The sequence below is a fragment of the Anopheles gambiae genome, chromosome 3, assembly GCF_943734735.2.
Source record: "Anopheles gambiae chromosome 3, idAnoGambNW_F1_1, whole genome shotgun sequence".
Classification (NCBI taxonomy): Eukaryota; Metazoa; Arthropoda; class Insecta; order Diptera; family Culicidae; genus Anopheles; species Anopheles gambiae.
The window spans coordinates 33649055-33667851 of NC_064602.1; the positions used below are offsets into that span (position 1 = coordinate 33649055).

At 44.4% G+C, this 18797-nt stretch overlaps 1 protein-coding gene across 7 annotated transcripts in view; it reads left to right on the forward strand.

Annotated features, from left to right (window-relative positions):
- Positions 1 to 18797, forward strand: part of LOC1269252 (probable G-protein coupled receptor Mth-like 1) — a 160335-nt gene that overhangs the window by 133691 nt on the left and 7847 nt on the right. For all 7 annotated transcript variants that reach the window (XM_061655180.1, XM_061655183.1, XM_061655181.1 and 4 more), the window contains exon 6: positions 16062 to 16200. In XM_061655180.1, the coding sequence (XP_061511164.1) occupies positions 16062 to 16200 (139 nt within the window). The remainder of the gene's footprint in view (positions 1 to 16061; positions 16201 to 18797) is intronic.

An 18797-nucleotide genomic window follows, 5' to 3' on the forward strand; every position in this document is an offset into this window, starting at 1 on the left:
GAAAAAAATGTCTTTAAATTGATATTTCTTGACCATTTTTGCATGAATTTTAATATCCAGCACATCAGCAACATGTAGCCACGCAGAAGTACTTCCTGATCTGCGCTAAAACGCTTTGAAAATAGATTATATCCTTCCTTGGATGGAGTGGAGAGCTGCCAGCAAAAGCTGCCTTTCATCCCAGACAGTGGCCAGGGTATACTGCAGCACTTGGCAGTTTGCTGGCACGCTCGCAGACGCCGGTGCAATGCGGAACATCGGCGTTTTTTTGTATCGCCCATTGCACTCGTAATTATGAGCAGCATCATTCAGCTGTTAGCTAACGATATCCGTACCGGATGGTAGTGGTCGTTTATCTTCCCCCCTTGCAAAAAAAAGCCAAAGGACCACACGAGCACTGGGAGTAATTATAACTTTAGAAAATTAATACAATCTCAAAGCCGTTGGTCCGCTAAACGAGGAGGCAATGGAAGAACATTACGGTGTGAGGAAAAGAGTTACTTTCTTCTGCTCGGAGTCGTATTTTGTAGTGCAAACATCCCACATAAAAGGGGGTTTTATTCGTTGTGTGCGTATCTGTGCACAGAACTCGAATGCGTTCGCTGGCGTACTATCTGGGTGAGCTGGGAGTCAATTATTTAATCATGATTTATTCATCACCTTTCACTGTTTTTTTCCTCCACTGCAAAACCTCAAAGCGAACGGGAGAGAGGGAGAATGTTTTTACGGATTAAATCGATCATTTGTACCGCTCTAGTAGTCGGTACAAATGTGCTGCCGTGGTCGGTGGGATGCCGGAAGTATTTACGCATAAAATGGAAGAGCAATATTCATCCCGACGTGGGCAAGTAACTGGCCCGCTTGCTGCAAGGAGCATCCGACAGAGGAACCGGAGGATGGTTGATAGTGGTGTGCGATACGGGTATTTGCGATTCGTTGCGACCGGTGGCGGCGGCAGTGGCGGAGAATTTGCGATCATTATGCATCAGAATTAACATAGTTATAATTGTTAATTGAGCAACTTCATTACCGCGAATTAAAGCGTTTTCCAGATGCATCGGGATTAAGTGGACACAAAGATTATCATAAGAGGGGTATCGGTTGTGGGCAGTGGAGGTAGGTGTATCTCTTGTTGGATGGTAGAAAAAATGTGTGTAATTAATTTTCAATTATGCATCAAACTGGGATGAATTTATGAGCCTGATGGAGGGCGTACTGGTTTGAAAGGAAATCTTCGGTTTATCAAATTCATCTTTGATTGGAGCTTAATACGATTTCGAGGGTAGTTTCTAGATCGATAACTTTGCCTACACCATGCTCCCTCTGTTTCAAATCACTTTAAATGCCTCTAATCGGAGGTTAATTTGTCTAATTGCCCCATGGTGTACGATTCAGATTTAATGTGCTTTCACAATCAAAAGCACCAACGATGTATCTCCAAACGCCAAATAAGTCTCGCACAGTTTATTGTGCCAAGGTATTGTGCGCTTTATATGCAATAAAAAGTAATCCCCATAACAGCAGCAGCAACAGCAGCGAAAGGTGCACACACTGAATTTATGACGCAAACGATAATGTGACAATAAAACGAATTCCCTTCACCCGAATTGAGCCACACCTTGGTTGAGGTTTGTACTGCTCGGCAAAGACTTCAAGAATGCATCTCACGTTCACATTCGAATCAACAGTCGGCCCGCAATGTTTAGGCACGCTGCTGGTTTGTTATGCTGATTATGTTTACCCTACCCCTCCGCTATTTCGGTGCTTCTAGAAGGTGACTTTTGAGCGATTTTCAAACCTCAAACCAAAACGGCGTCCACCTTCTTCAAGAAAAGAAAAGGCACAAAAAAGAGTGGTCGTACCAGAGAGTTTATCGCATGTGCAGATCGCTCGGAGAGTTTAGCAGCGTACCACAATCAATCATGCCATTGTTTTGGAACGGGGATTGCTTTTTGGGGAGTTTTGCCCGCAAAGTGGAGCTGCCGCTTTATCTCATTGTGTGCTGCTTTTATTACTGTTCCCTTTTTTCTCGTGTTGGGCGGTTTTATGTGGATGCTTTCCCTTTTCGCTGTTAACGATCGTTCAGGATCGGGGCGCTTATCGATCTGGGAGTTATGTTACCGATGTGAATGGGTTTGCGATTATCACATACATATCTCTGTTTTGTATGGAATGGAAGCCAACCCCCCAAACCCGAAATCACATGTAATAAATTTAGGTTAAGGTGGGTTAGAAAGAATCAAGCGAGGGAGAAATCTTTGACGTGAAATCTTTGACACGGACATCCCTAGGGGGGAACAACTCCTCCTTTCTTTTTCGCTAATCGGAGGTTTGGAAGTTATGCACGAAGCGAGAAAGGCGGCATTTGTTAATGTTAATGTGGACATTTGAAAGTGGATTGCACGTGCTTAGAGTTGAAGATATTAGCAAGAAGTTGTATCAGAACATTGCCTAAATTAAGGCGTATACATTACTTCCGTAACAGCTCGTCAGGGAAGCGTTTTCAACCATTTTAGAAACAATTTTAGAAAGACAAATCACAATTGGATGCTTCCTCTTTTGTTTCCCATTTATGGTAAAACCGTTTTGAGAAAACACATAAATCAACGATGATGATACGATAATGGTTCACGCTGTTTCAAACAACCCCAAGACCAGACCTACCCCACACGTGGATAGACCGAACGGATGGTCAGAATGAATGGTACAAGCTTGTTTTCACGTCGGTGCGATCTTCAATTAGCACCTGGTTCCACCGGCTTCCAACCCGAAAAAAGCAGGCCATACAAAGCATACAGCACACAAAAATGTGCTAATCTATTGCCGCTCTTCCTTCGCTCAGCTTTCTTTCGCGAATCGTTGCGGTCTAATTTGCATGTAAAAGGGGAACAACCCGGGTGAAGAGAAATCAGCAGCTCGCGGCCACAATTAATAAGATTACTAATCACTCCGCACAGTAGAGCAGCTGTAAAACTGATGCGATGCGATTTCTTCCCCTGTGAGCGCATTCTTCAGCCCGGTAAGCGGAACGATCTGCTTGTCACTTGGGGAGCGCAAAATTGGACAGATGTCGTTTTGGTTGGCTGTGGCGCGGTGTGTTCGCTCTCTAAGCTGTTCGACTTATCATTCAATTTTGGCCCGATTGAATTGATGTTTGTTTTCGCGCGATGCTGATGAAGTTGCTTTTCATCGCTGTTTTTATGGCGGAATCAAAAACCTGCAAGACCGGATCCGATTGATATTAAAGTTCGGGGCAAAAAAGCAAAAGGATAATAACTATTAGGGAACATTTTCACTCTGGGAAGTTTATCCAGCGACTATACACTCAGAAAAAAAGAACAGCAGAAAATAGCAAATATTGCCACCCCAAAAATCCACCCGTACCCGTTGATTAATAGAAAATGACTCGTGATATTTTGCCAGCTTCTCTTTTTGCTTCACAGAACCGACCGCTTGCTAAGGGGACTATTGCTGGGAGGGTTAAACTTTGCACCACCAGGAATGGAACGTTTAATTTCTAGCCAACGACAATGTGCGTGTGTGTGTATGTCGTTTCAGAAAAGTTTGCACATGGTAAAAACTTAAATTGAGTTCGCAAACACGGCGCAACGTTCGTCGTGTGTGAAGAATTTAATTAAAGCTTATGACGTGTTCTGCGTTGTCTAGTGTGGGCCACTTTAATTTAAAATTTTGCTCCGTTTTTCATGCATTTGGCTGTATGCGGAACTGCAGAGGGTAAGCATATACGCTTGAAGAACATTTGCTGAGCTCTATAATATTCGTGTTATCCTATGTTATTGATGGTTTTTGAGTAGTGGATGGACATGTCCATAGAAATTAAATTAAGTTCAATCTTTTTTATGATTATTTAATTTCATTACATTGCGTATAAATGTAAGCTAAAAACGACCATCATAACAACGATTAAACAAGTCCGCCGAATTGTTTACTTCTGTACATTCTAAAAGTGGATTTCACTTCATCGCATGTCTAGCAGAAATAATTTCTTCTGTAACATGTACAACAGGCCCTATAAGTTCCAAATATACCAATTTTCACCATTCTCACAGTACGATAACGATACGTTTTGCGAAACATTGCGACATGGCAACCCGTCCAATCGCATGCGATGATAAAGAGATACACCACACAAATACCTCACAAATTGCTATTTTCGGCCCTGTTGAAGATTCCTTCATAATTTGCTGGAATACATCAACCGGGAAGGGAATTCGCAGTTCCCAGAATTACCCCAAAAAAAAAAAAGATGAACCAAGATCTGTTGCAACCCTTTTGCTGTGTCTCACATCGAGACAGTTTGTCATTCAGTGGCCGTATGCGTATTCGACTGACACTGAGCAAAGCAGACGGACGTAAACGGACGCACAACCACGCGGGGAAAGGGAAGGAACCCACAAGACACACGTTATTCGCTCCGTTGTAATCGCTCCGGTGGGAAATGGGTCATGAAGTCAGTGAGTTCGGCAAAGGGGTGTGTATGTGTGTGTGTGTGGTTTTTCGTTTTCGTTTTCGACCCCGATGCTCCTGGTACACATGCAAACGCACGATGAACGATCTGTTTTCACAGATTGTCTGCCCGCGTCTCTGCCCATAGACTCGCAGGCCGCACATCCGGTGTTTTTCTGAGGTCTGTTTCGCCCGTGGCCAGAGATCGTAATTATCCGCACGTTTTCAGAATTTCCAAACTGTTTGCTCTTGAGCTGATGCTTTTGTTTTGTTTTTTTTTGCCGGGTTGTTGCAGACAAATTATTACAACCACCGTAATGAGTGATGGTTGAGAGGGAATTGAGACGGGATTGGAAGGATTTTTCGAATTTTCTGTGAAGTCGTCCACAGATCATGTGAATAATTTTCAACATCCGTCAACAGGCGTTCATGGCATTAAAGAAGTTGACACAAAATGGGAACAAGTTTTCATTATCAAAAGCGTACGAGGAACAGATTCAACACGTTACTCCAAGACGAAGCATACCTTCCTTATCGAGTGCTTGAAGTCTCCCAATGCCGGATATCCTCTACTCCATGTATCAAGCCTTAAAAAGGTAGAACTATCTGCAAACTATGCAATCTAAATGCAAATTGTTGCTTTCAAATGGCTATGGCAAAAAAGCTACGTTGCGCCACACACTCGCTTTGATCACGACCAATTCAATGGTGCCTTAAAGAAATTGAATACTGCTTCCTGAGTCCGCATTCTGAGCGGGAGGAAACATTGCTCCAAACGTGCCATAAAAATGGTTCAGAAGCACTCACAATCATATCGTATTGTGTTTAGATCACGAGCTCCTTGGCGTGCTCCAAGAAATAGCAATTGCACGGTTGGTCTGGTGAACTGTTGCTTTTTTGATAGATATTAGAGAAATGAAAAGGAGAAAAAACACCCCCGGTCTGCTCTACATCAAACCGGAACCTCATCTGATTTTCTGCCTGAATAAACTAACACAAAAAGTGTGCTGCTCACAAATGGAGACTTTCGTGGAGGGTTTTCAAATGTGCAAGAATAAAAAAATCTACCAAAAACCTCATCTCAACCACAACACAACAACTCTGCTCTGGTGAAGAGCAGAAATGGCACACAATTTCGTATAAACAAAAACATCCATTTTCCAATGGGCTAGAAAAAACAAAAGCTCCTCCCGCAGCACAATCGTGCAATCGATTCGAAGGAACAGACGCAGGAACTGATCGCATTAATGTGCAAAATTTCGGGTTTGAAATGACGGGCGAATATTTACGATGTGATTCCTTTTGGTTGTGGTGGGACTAGCCGCCATTCTCAGCAGGGAAAAACATGGAGTTGCGTTTTAGTTTAAATGATAACGGACCCTCTCTCGTGGTGATTTGTTGGAAATTCCATTTCTTCTTCGCGAGAGGTTTATTTTTGACCCCGTCATCACTCGCCGTGAGGCGTTCATTGCATTAGAACAAAAATCGCCTAGATCGCGATTACATTACATCCGCTTTTTGACGCTCCACCTCAGATGGAGGCCTAGTTTTAAGAAGAAACCATTGGTGATCCCTTGCCATATTGTGCGTGGTGTCTTCGAGCTCTCTTTTTCTACGCGATCACGCATTACTTTCCCAAAAAAAAACTCGACCCTCACCCGCACACTGGAATGAATAGCTTCAGGGCACTTGTTAATGGATCCGGAAGAGGATGTTGCCACAACCCCACCGGACCGCGCACACGTTCTCATAGCATAGAGGCATAGAGACCCGAAGATAAACGACAAAACTGTTCGTCGACAACACAGGTCAGCCCCCGTCGTACAATGTGCGAAAAGTGAAATTTGTTTTTGCATTCCCATCCGTCCCCCGGGTATGTGCTGCGCTCTGCGTCTCCCCCTTTGGAGGCGCGAAGCAAACGTAAAGAGTCCGTCCGTCCGACCGTCCAGTTTCTTGACGATCACGGCCATACTGATAGCTGCCGCCCCGGGTATAAGGGCAAACAAACGCGCAGGCGGCTCAAGATCGTGCGGCATCGTGCGGCGGGGCGCGCATACATTTGACACCAATCCGCGGAGCCAAAGCTGTCAATCAAAGCCGGCGTGCGGATGGAAAACAGCACCGCAGATCACACCGGGAACAACGACTACGACCCGGGTTGGAGCAGCTACAACAACAAAAAAAAAACGAGAAGAAAATGGGAATAAAAAACGACCAACCCGCAGCATCGAGGTGAACGATGTGCGATAGATCGTGGAAAAGAGCATGAATGAACAAACAAGTAAAGATTAGAGCACCACCACGGTACTACCACGGTGTACACCAAGACGCGGAAGATCGCCGGTGGTTTGTTTTGGAAGAGAAACGCGGAGCGAAACACCCCGGGAGTTCCTGGGGGGAGGTGGTTGGTGTCGTCGGTCCATTTGATGGGGCAGCATCGAGTTGGAATATGCGACTACGGCAACGACGGTGACGAGCAAATAAGTGATGCTGCACATTAAAAATAGAAACGTATTCATGGCCATGATTCATAAATAATGCTGGATTTTGGGTCGCCGATGGTGTGTCTGTGTGATGGATGGATCGACAGACACGGTCAGCAGAGAGAACCGTGCGTTCGATGTGCAGGGTGAGGAGTGGGGTGTTGGGTATTATGCTTGAAATCAATTACATCGATAAAGTGTACGTAATGAATAATGAGGAAGAGCGGAGAGAAATGGGCAACTGTTGTTTGTTTCAATTTAATTAACAGCTTTGCGGAGTTCATAGAGCTACAGGAATATTTTCATATAAAACTGTGATTTAAATTATGCATTTGTGTAACAATTCAAAGGCTTTTCATAATGTATGCGTCGTACAAGGGATTTAATTGCAATCGATGCATAGAATAATTAGGAAATGTATTTTGCAAGTAATTGTCTATTTAGGACATTGTGAAGACATTGCATTTAATGTCACGTTTAACCCAAAGAGATGATTGCTGGCAAGGTTTATACATATCTTTTTATGGCATCTTTTGATTACTTATTTTACAAAACTGCAGCTCCTTGATTGAAATACGCAACGTAAAACATCAAATTTTTACTTTTTGATATGGTTTAGATGGTTCAATTACTATCAAATTTCAAGTGTAGTTTAACTTGTTGCATTAACCTTGATTTTTGCCATAAAAAATAAGCTATCGTGCTATAATTGATCGATAAGAAGCGATATTTTAAACCTTTTTTAAGATACCGTTTCCTATGTACCAACTTTCTAGTCCCATTGCTCGTAGAGGACACATCTGTAATCTTTACACCTTCACCCTAATATGAACTTTAAAGAAAAGACACTTCCCTCAACGACTCGAGACGAGATAAGCAACATCTGGAACGGGACAAGCAGTGTGCAAAAATATTGATCTTGACCTACCATCCAATTTTCCAACCCTCACCAACCTGTCCAGTGCTTAAGCATTGACAGATGGAAAGATTACACTATCTACGTTACAGCAAACAAAAAACGATAAAAAGTAAGGGTTCCACAAGATAAAACAGTACCGGCTGGTGGTTGCAGCGAGACTGCACCTGATTTGCACTTGAAGGGGAAGTGAAAATTCACCCTCCGGGACAAGCACGCTTGGCCGAGTGTGGCACCCATCCGTGGTAATGTTCGCGAATTTGTAATGAAGATAACTGTTGTTTTTACTTTTTTTTTGCTGTCGCCCCTTCATCATTTCGTTCCTTTCTTTATCCTGCGGCACTTTTCGTTTCCTACTCTGTACGGTTTAGGCCGGCGAAGGTTTAGGATTAAAGGCTGAAGAGATGACGAGAGTTTTTTCTCTTCTGTCTCTGTTTTGACTCTGTCGCCAATTCTACGAAGCTATGAAACTAACTCTACGGCAAACGCGCCTAATTGGTGTGGCCTTACTTGCCTTGTCCCGTTTCGAGGGAGACGCGGAGACCTTTTAGCGTTTGGCCTGCTCCCCCCGCCCAGACCTGACCGTTCGTGATAAGAGAGAAATTCTCCCCCACTTGATGCTCGATTACGATCTCCCCGCCGACCTCGGTGTTGGAAGGCCAAAATAATAGGAAAAACAGCGCAGAAACGCATCAACAGAAAAGTTCCAAACATTGTTTCTAACCGTTGCGCAAATAGTGGTCGAAGTCCACCAATGCCACCAACAACAAAAAAAAGCCTAACCATAGTGTCTGCAGACCGATCGGAGACGGCTTCTTCCCTTTGGCGGCAAAAGTTTGCAAACGCAGCCCCGCAAGAACCGCAGCATGTCGACCGACCGCTGGATAGGTAGGGGTTGCGGCTCGAGTTGATTTATGGACGACCCGCAGTTTGGCCCATAAATTTTACTTCGTTTAGACGTTTAGCCGGTGCCGGTCCATAGGGCCACCCGGCCCGTTTCCCGGCGGGTGGAAAATACAGATTCACGCCGCCCCAAGCCGGCCAGAGGAGATGCGTACCGGCTCCGTTGTGTTTTGTTGTTTGGTGGATGCGTTATTTTTTTCTCTCTCTCTATTGGACTATTAACGTTTGCGGGAGGATTCTCGGAAACAGCATCGCGGTACCTGCGCAAGGGTCGATGATGTGTGAGCATAAATACACACACACTCGTTCGTCTATGAACTGCTCTTTTCGGGCCGGGTGGTGGCTGCTGTCGCTGTTTTCCCGTTAGTTTATGCGAGCTCCGCTCAGCACGCCCGGTTATCGTGCGATCTTGTTACTCCGCAACACGATTTATGCTCCAATCCTTTGCCCACCCCACGTTGCATTCGGCTGTTAACGAGAAGCTGTGAATTATGACACGCTGCTCTGTATCAATGCTAAATATTAGTTTTTGAGCTCAGCGGCATCTCTCTCACACACGCGGCACAACATCACTAATCTGCACTATCCATTATGTCGCCCAAGAACGAAGTGTGGAAGTGAAAGGATATGGAGCGCCCTCCAGGAAGAAGACGAAGGATTGTGTCTTATCACGAAGGATACAACCATTGGCAAGTGGTTGGGATTTGACAAATTAAATGAACATTTGAGTTGCGTGTTGGAAGTAGCAACACCTGTATCTCATTCCTACATTCCATTAGAATCGTTCACATTAATCATCACACACTGTCCGAGCTCTTTGTTTGTTGGACACTGTTCCGCTTTAAGAACTTATATCTCGTGTGTTTGCGTTTAAATCGTCAATTTGTGTAAAACGGTTGACCGATTCCTGGGGACTGTAGAAAACGTGACGATAATTGTGCAACGACTCTTGAACTATTTCTACTCCCTCCTCTTCCCCACTAAAGTGCATCCTGATTGCATTCTAAGCACGCCCGGTCACGCATTGCATTGCAATGTTGCAGTGTTTGATTCAATTAAACTTATAATTAATGACGCCCTACCCGATTGCCCACAACAAGCTACTTCTTCGCAGACTGGGTTTGAGAAAATGGCACGGAAGTTCAATGTACGCACAGTATTGGCGCAAACGTGTTGGTTTGATCGATTCCCACCAAGCGATTGTTTTAATTCGTCTTCACGTACAATTTAATTGGCCAACGATTGGATATTGAAAATAACTTAGAGAATGTTATTTTAAAAGTAAACCATTTGGGATCATTTAAATGAGACCAATTTGTTGTGACTCTACAGTTGGCAAAAGTCCACGTATCGTACGGCATTTAAGTGTCGTTGCCCGTTGTTAGGGTAATTTATTTGATAAATCCCTCAAGACCGTTCCTCTTCGACTCCCAACCAGACGCTAGCAAAGGCTAAGGCATAAGCCACGGCGCGTCTGTGAGAGGGCGTTTGTTTAATTGAAAATATGTATAGCGTCAAATAAATAAAACGCTTTTCACCACCACCCATTCCACGTGCTCAATGTTGGATGTCAATATGCGTAGTACACACACTAAAGGCAGGGGTCGTGCATGTTTCGCGCAAACACTGCGCCACCGCCCTCGCGAAACACGCGCTTTCGTTCGGCAGAATGACACATTTTATGGCAAACGGTGTGTGTGTGTGTGTGTACGGTTACCATGTTTCAACAAAACCCCGCAAGTACAGTGCACAGGAGCACCTGTCTGGATAATCGTTTCCCGTGTCGTATGTCCACCCTGCATGTTGTACCAGTGGGATGTATTGGCGTGGTCGGTTGTCCGGTAAATAAATAAGTAAATATGACAACATGTAGACAGGGACGCTACTGGACGCTACTTTGCCGATGCAACTGAGGCTGGATGCAGCTTATAAAGTCTACAGTTCGATGACAGCACGACTTCGAAGATAGTCGAGGACAGTAGCTGACCATTAGGAAGAGACAGTTGATGTTGCATGTTTTATGTCAGTTGAAATTTAAAGACAATTTTAAACAAGAAATTTGCCAACAACTGAAAATGAACAGAATTTTCTAATTGAGTTTTTAGTGCACAAAATAACCAATCAATCCCAACAATATTGAGCTTGAAATTGAACGGAAACTGTGCGTTCGTTGCTACCTCTCACACTGCCAGCACCAAATGCGCACCTTCTTTCTTTCATTATTCTGTCAATCACTCAATTGCTCTCTTTATTAGTCAGTCAAATTCGTTTCCGGCGTGCTTGATTGGAATGGAATGGGGGGAAAAGTGAAAGGACCACTCCACTACCAGTAGCCGCCGCAGTCACGGCGGAGCGAAAGGGACCTTGCTATGCTACGCGGAAGCTGTTTTGAATTAGCAGCCAAAGGCATGACCCTTTCATAGAAAACTCACCTTTACTACTACTGCGCCACCTTCACTTTCTTTCGTGCAGGGGTACTAAATCATCCATCGAACGATTGGTAATTGTTTTCCTGGGGTTTTTTGTTCGGGAGGAATGAAGGTTGCAACGTCAAATCCGCTCCTGCAGGGGGAAACACCAACGACGACGACAACAGCGACGAACGGTGATGGTAATAAAAATTGCGTTCCTTCCCGTCACTCGAGAATCATTAGTGCACGTTCGTGGAGAGGGAATGTGGACACTCTTTTTGTCCCGTTGAGCTTACGGTAAGAAAAACACAAACACACACGGTGGATCAACAGTGCGTTTTGTTACCGCGCAATAAGTTTGGCGATTACTTTTTAAGTTTGCTCTCTCTCCTTCTCTCCCCTTGGAATTGGGTCACTTGTGCCACCTTCGAGTCTTCGAGGAGGACAATCCTTGCGTCGTTTCTAATGCCCTGCGGCGATCATTGCGGCAATTGCTTGCTATTCCATTCGTTCTGCGGAACGAACACAGCTCCACCGCTTGATCGCGCGACGACTTTCGCTTCATTAAACTTCATTTTCGATTAACGCTCAACTGCGAGAAATAACGTTAATGGAATACTGGAATACTGCACTGTTTTTTACTGCACAGCACAGGGTTTGACGATAATGATGGACCAAGAGTTACTGTTCTTTGCGCATCGCCTCGGGCGAAGAATCTCGTGCTGCTGCCTAACGATCAGCGCCTTGGACTTGGAGTGGCCGTCAGTTCGATACACCTTTGCCAAGGTCGTCTTGTTCGAATTGAACCGAAAACAACCCATTGCCGTTTATTAGGCTTTAAACGCGCAGACAGCAGAAACTAACCTACAAAGTTAAGGCTACTCCTTCCCAGCGTCGGGTGTGGTGTGTTTGTTGGAGAAACGCTAATTAAATTATCAGTCCCATCCGGTTTCGCTACCGAGAACCGATCCCGGTCTCCGATATATGTCCATCGTGAGAACTTCCTCGACGTTCGACCACAGCGCACCGGGGGGAGCGCACTTTGAATAATAAATTAAAGCCCCTCTTAACATCTCCTCTCGCGAACGCCATTTGCTTTCGTTCGGATTAAAGGCCTACAAAACAACAACAAAAAACACTGGAAGCGTTTGAGAGTACACCTCCGGAGGCCATTCACTGACCAACTGCTCCACATTTCAACGTCCGCATCATCACCATCATCCGGGCTATAATCAATCATGGCCGTTTGTCGTCTGCGACAGCACAGACAGTCCAAATGGGTGGAGATTCCTTCCGATTTTTACACTCCAAAAAGTGAGGCTCTACTGCTACCGTGTTTGTGTGTGTTTTTGGAAGTTTCCATTTCAAATGTCGGGCGAGGAGAGAGTGTCATCCATCTATGCACGTAATTAAGTCGGGGATGAAAAATCAATGCCACTCGCTGTCACCATGTGATAACCAACTCTGTCCAAAGCGTAACAGAAGCCATCCGAAATTAGGCTTCCAAAACTGTGTCGCACCTTAATAAGTCGTACGAGTGACTATTAATGGATTATTTTCCAGTTTTTTTGGTGCCCAAATTGTGTTCAACGCGCCCTAAACGCTCTCGTCCCGCGCACCATACACGGTAAGCCGGCTAAGATTTAGCCTTGAAATTGACTTATTTTTTGTCCAGATTTGATTTCTTTCAACCAAAGAGCAACGAAACAAAATCATAATCCAAATCAAGGGCGTAGATAAATGAGCCGAAAGTGTTGAAAATAGCCTCCGGGCCATTACCTATCAACGGACCGTCGCGGAGGTGACGCGAAAATCGGGCGACTTAAAGAAGCGTGAAGTTGGGTGTCCAATTTCCACCCATTATTGGGAGGAGGAAAAAATGTGGAACGAATCATATTGCGAGGCGGTGAAACAAGTGGAGTGTTGTTCAGATGGATTTATTTACAGAGAGAGAGAGAGCGAACGAAGTCAGGCGACGTATCGGCGCAATCGGTTCAGATTGACAGCTGGCTCTCTGATCTCTGAGCTCTGATGATCGATGGTTGGATGTTCGGGACGGACGAGATCGTCGTCCTACGTTCGCAAGCGCTTTGACTATGTATCGAATTAATCATGGAACAGAGCATGCAACGATCGCACAGATCTGGCCCGCTTTTGCCCCGGACCTTGAACATGAAAGTAATGCGTGGTCAGCTTTCCCGATCGGGTTCGAGTTTTGGCCGACACTGCTCGAGTGGGTGGGAAGAAGAGTCAACACAGGAAGGGTGCGCAAGTGCTTCAAAAAGTTAGACCTGTGGCTAAAGGCGTGAAACCGATATAGACTTAGGTGTGCGCGCACGCGGAGAATTGATCTAAAGCAACCTCCCCAGGGACAGAGTGATTGAACGATGAGAACAGCGAAAAACAGCGTGCAAATTTATGTGTACCATGTGCGCGCACTTTCACTCATACCTCAGCGGCAATGTACACAGGCTATTGAGGAAGAAAACAGTGAAATGTCGCCTGGAGAGGTTTTCTTATCGTCCGGCAAGCACACGGACAATGTAATCCTTGGTTGCACGCGGTGCGCACACTGTGGGTATTTGTGCTTGGTCCAAGCTACAAACATGGCCACCACCTGACAGACACCATAATGGGTGGGTTGGTGCTTTAGCATAGAAATCGATAGACGATTTGATTTATGTATTGGCATTGCCGTCAGCGACAGGAAACAGGAAACGAGACAGACACAGGTCTCCTTGTCCTGGCACCGTAACAATGTTGCCTTGGAGTTTGCGCGCTTTCTTCTCTTCATAAGGTGGATTAATACCTTTCCAAGCTTCAAATTCATTTCTAATAGCTTTTTGGACATGCAATTCCCGAATTTTATACACATTTGTACGATCAGGTGAACAAAAACTATTTCTGTACAAACAAAGATTGACTGGTTGACTCACAAATCTTAACAAGAATTGTACTCCTTACGGCACAAACATTTTCCGAAAAAATGGCACTAAACTCCCACCAACTCCAATTTATCACACGATAGCTACATTACAATCTATTTTTATCGAATGATCGCTTTTGTGACAAGTTTTCCAACCCAGTGGAATTGCTACATCTTCTCCGCTCTTCAATTGTTGCCACGGAGACGGGTCCAACAGGATCGCTGCACGTGCCCGGTTTTGGGTCGTCCTAGCAACTGCCATAAAGTAGCATAAAATTCCCGTTAGTTCCATTCACTGACGCCACCCACCGGAACACCGGGAAAATGTCCACCTTGGCACTACTCCCCTCGGTGGCACGACTCAAGCCACCTTTTATCAAAAAGAATGTGAAAGCAGTGAAGAGATCCTGCACGGAATTCCTCTATTTCCTAGTCCCGAACAATTCGCCGGCACCGTTCCGTGAAGGAGAAGGCAGAGCAGCATTTCGATTTTCCTCGAACCCAACTCGAACGGTGAACGTGAGGCTTGGACGAGGAACTGCTCGACAGAGCGCAGAGGATAAGTGGGAAAAGTATTGGCGAAGAAATGCGATATCCTTCCCATCGTCAACAACAGGTGCACACACGGAGACAGAGAGATAGAGTCTACTTTCAGTTCAAATAATGCACAGAAACAGAAGCGTGAAAGAAGGATGGGACGGGTAAAATCGTTAATTTAAAATTCCTTTTTCCGCTTTGTCGATAAAATGTAAATATTTGCACACATCCTCCTGCCGGAGAGACAGCGGAAATATCCTATCCTTCACCATACATTGTCGATGGGTATCTTTGTTTCATCAATTAACAGCAGTTGCTGTGACGATCGATGGAATCGCGCACGTCCTTCGTACCCGGCAGTCATTAGAACCCGCTGCTGGAAGCGTTCTATTTTCTCGTTCTCGCGTATCTTTCAACGGTGTTTTTTGTTGGTTTGTGTTCTACTGTGTTTTTCTTTGCCGGCATTTCCCGCTTTACATTGTAGACTTTTCCGGGCTAGGGTTCTCTTTGTCGTTCTCTTGCAACGGGTCGGTGTATCCGGGTGTACTCGGTGTCGTTTATCGGAACGGACAAATCTAATCCACTTCAATATCCACCGACTCTGCCCGGGGATTGCCACGAGAGGACGTAGAAGAGAGTCAATACTGCAAATTTATTGCCATCAGACAATGAGATACACTGTTGTGTTGTATGTCTGGAGTCCGTCTCCCTATGTTGGACGACTCTTCCAATGTCTGGAGTGGAACTGGGCAGGATTATACGATACAATCAAATTATACGGTTGAGTTCATTTATTGTGTGGCGTTTGTATTTTCGGTATAAAATTAAGCACCATTTCCAAGACCAGTCAGTTTCAAATCGATGATTCAGTTTGCTGTTCATTGGACATTAACGCTTCGAAGTTGGCAAGTTGGTCGCTGTCATACAACATCCCCGCGATGGCATTAATGCTTATTTCATTGCCCATAATAAATGATTTAACACCAGGGCTGACGCGACGCAACTGATTTGGCCCAGTTTTGAGCCAACTTCAAACTCCAAGTCTCCATCATCAAAACAAAATCCATCTCCACGAAAGAAACGTACACACGCCCCAGAGAAAGGTGTGTGCGCTGCTGACTTGCACCTTGCTTCTTCGCACACGGCCCGCGAGATGAGCACGAGCGGCCTCCGGGGGGAAACAGCGCCGCCGTTGTTGATCCATTAATGATGGGTTGGTCCCTGGATTACATCAAATCGCCTCCGGGGCAAGGTCCCGGCGACGAGGGACAGATCCGTCTGTGGGTCGTGCGTGCATAACATTTATACAGCTTGTGTGTGTGTATGTGGATCTTTCCGTACGATCGTTTGCTCACATGTGTCAGCACATTATGTTCATTGCGTTTTCTTTGCTTCTCCTTCATCTCATCACCTCACAGGTAATATGGAAATGCTGACCTACTTCTTCGGCCCGATCGGCATCCTGCTCGGCATCAATCTGCTACTGTTCGCCTCGACCGCCCGCCAGCTGACCTGTGGCCTATGGAAGCGGGACGATGTCAAGTCTACGACGGAACGGTAAGACTCTTGGGCACCGATTTGAGTTATCGTTTTCTTTCTTCGCGACTCTTTCCCGTCTATAATTCTATCCGTAACTAGCCTTCACTTGTTGCTTCCCCTGTCTGTGGTTAATCGCTGTAGCGTCACGGGTAGGATCTGCTAGAGATCGCACCCCGAGTAGTTGAGTACTAGCAGTACTAATGCAATGAAACGAACACTAACACACCACGATCTCGTACATACGGACACATACTGGACTGATCAAACTATGGATTGTGTTAATGCTTTTAACGGGATGCTTTTATTGGAATTTGAGAACGTTTGACAGGACACCACACGGAGACGTTATTCATTATCCATCACAACAGCTTGTCGAATGCTCTGGGATTTAGTTTAAGTGGATGAAACAGAACGATTTTGGTCAAATATTAGTAAGCACTAAGAATTTTGGGAAATTTTGATAACTGAAGATACATGTTTGATTCTTCTAAAGATTAAAGAGTACTTTAATGTTCAAATTCTTAGACATGAGAGCATATTTGGCAAACATTCAAGCATTGTTTGTGCTCTTTCAAGGTATCTCAGGGATATCAAAGTCAAATTGATACCTTATTTACAGTCGTTGCCACCTAATTTTGACTGTAAGGCATCAATTTTTGACAGTGCGCATCAATTTTTGCCTAGAAGGCATCAATTTTTGACTCTAACGCACCTTTTTTTGTCTGTAAGTCATCAATTTTTGACTCCTGTAGGAATCATGACAATTTTTCAAGGTATTTAAGCAGATTTTTAACAATTGTTACATATCATAAAAAATACAAAATCTGTGTAAATTGATTGTTTCTTGAGAAAAATTATAAAATATTTAAATTTAACAGCTGAAAATACATGCCAATTTTTTCACTCCATTAAAACATTCAAAATTAGCAAAACAATTGTTTCATTCTAAATTCTATCAATAAAATTATTCACTACTTATCTTAATTAAAAAAATTTCAGAATTGTTGTTGTTTGAATAGTTTATAGAGGCTTTGGCTCCAACGGAGTTCTTTCGCCTCTTTAATAATGTTGTTGTTAGTATGGTTTAGAGAGGCTTTGGCTCCTGCGGAGTTCTTTCGCCTCTTAACCTCTTTAATAATTTCAGAACACATAGTTTCAGAAATTACGTACAATTTTATAAATAAAATGATTCGGTCACAGTCGAAAATTGATGCCTTCGGGCAAAAATTGATGCGCACTGTCAAAAATTGGTGCCTTCGAGACAAAAATAAGTGAGTTAGAGTCAAAATTTAGCGGCAACGACTTTAAAGAATACCGACAGAATTGGACTTCGTTTTTCTTTCCAAAACGTTTCATTCAGGCACTGGTCCACTATATGAATGAAAAAATATGAAATTTCAAGCTCCTTTATTTCTATAAAATGCTCAACGAATTGCCATTTTAAAAATATCATCTCCAAATTAATGCCCATTTTTCTTGCCTGCTTTATATGTTCCAAAGAGCTTTATCGGTGCGAAGACAACCAAAACCGGCCACCATGAGCTCCTGTAGCAAACCAATATAAATGGTGGGCAATATATTCTCGTTCACGAACGAGAACGAGTAGTTTTCCCCCGGCAAAATCGTACGACGCTGGTGGTTGTCGTCGTCCACCTTTCGCGATCATAATTTGTCGCTGGCGTTGTTCAAATATTAGTTTCCATTATGAATCCTCCGGTGGTGGTATAAAGCAGGGGTCTCCAAAACGGGTTCGGAAAATCACTTTTGCAAACTTCACTCGCAGAGCGACGACGAGCTGTGTTGCGGTACACGAAACGCCATGTTCACGTTCGATTTTCTCTCCCCAATCCAGCAGAACGGGCAAAAAGCGTTCAATCAGCAGAAAAGTAGCGGTGGCAGCCGCTTAAATCGGATGTTAAACACACTAGAGTTGGAAAAACGTTTGCTTTTCCTTTCCCCCGGAAGTAGAGAGAGACAGCGAGACAGGGACTGGTTAAGCTTTCTCTTTCAAGCTCCCCTACTTCGCCGCGTATATGGGTCAGCACATTTTAACGTGCCCCCAGTCGAAAGCAATTTTCGATTTATAGCAAATTTGTACAACCGGACACAGCGGATATCCACATACTGCTTCATAGACGGCTGGTGGAACGATTTTCCGTTCCGAGAAGGTAGAATAAGGAACCGACAAACCGATCCCATTACGCGCGCGCTCAACCTCAATTTCCGGGCGCATGGATCGAGTGGTCCAAAACTTCGACCTCCGAAAAAATAAAACCCAGCAAAAAGGGAATCTGAGGTCATCATCTCCTCCGCTACACACACTTGGTACCCCGACAAGTACTGAAAACCACTCCAATGTGCACAGGAGCATCAAAACGGGTGGAAAATAATTAAAATCCTCCCTAAACCCGAGTGTTTGGTATGTGTGGGTGTATGCCTGCTGTGTTTGTATGCCTTCATTTGGCACTCGATGAAAATCATTTCAAGGACCTCTCCAGTGCCGGTGGTAGCGCAGCCAAAGTTTTCTACTTTTCATTATAGCATAGACGTTGAGTTTTTTTCCGTTGGAGAGGAAAATTTCCGCTCGATTGTTGCTCGATAGAATTCGTACACCC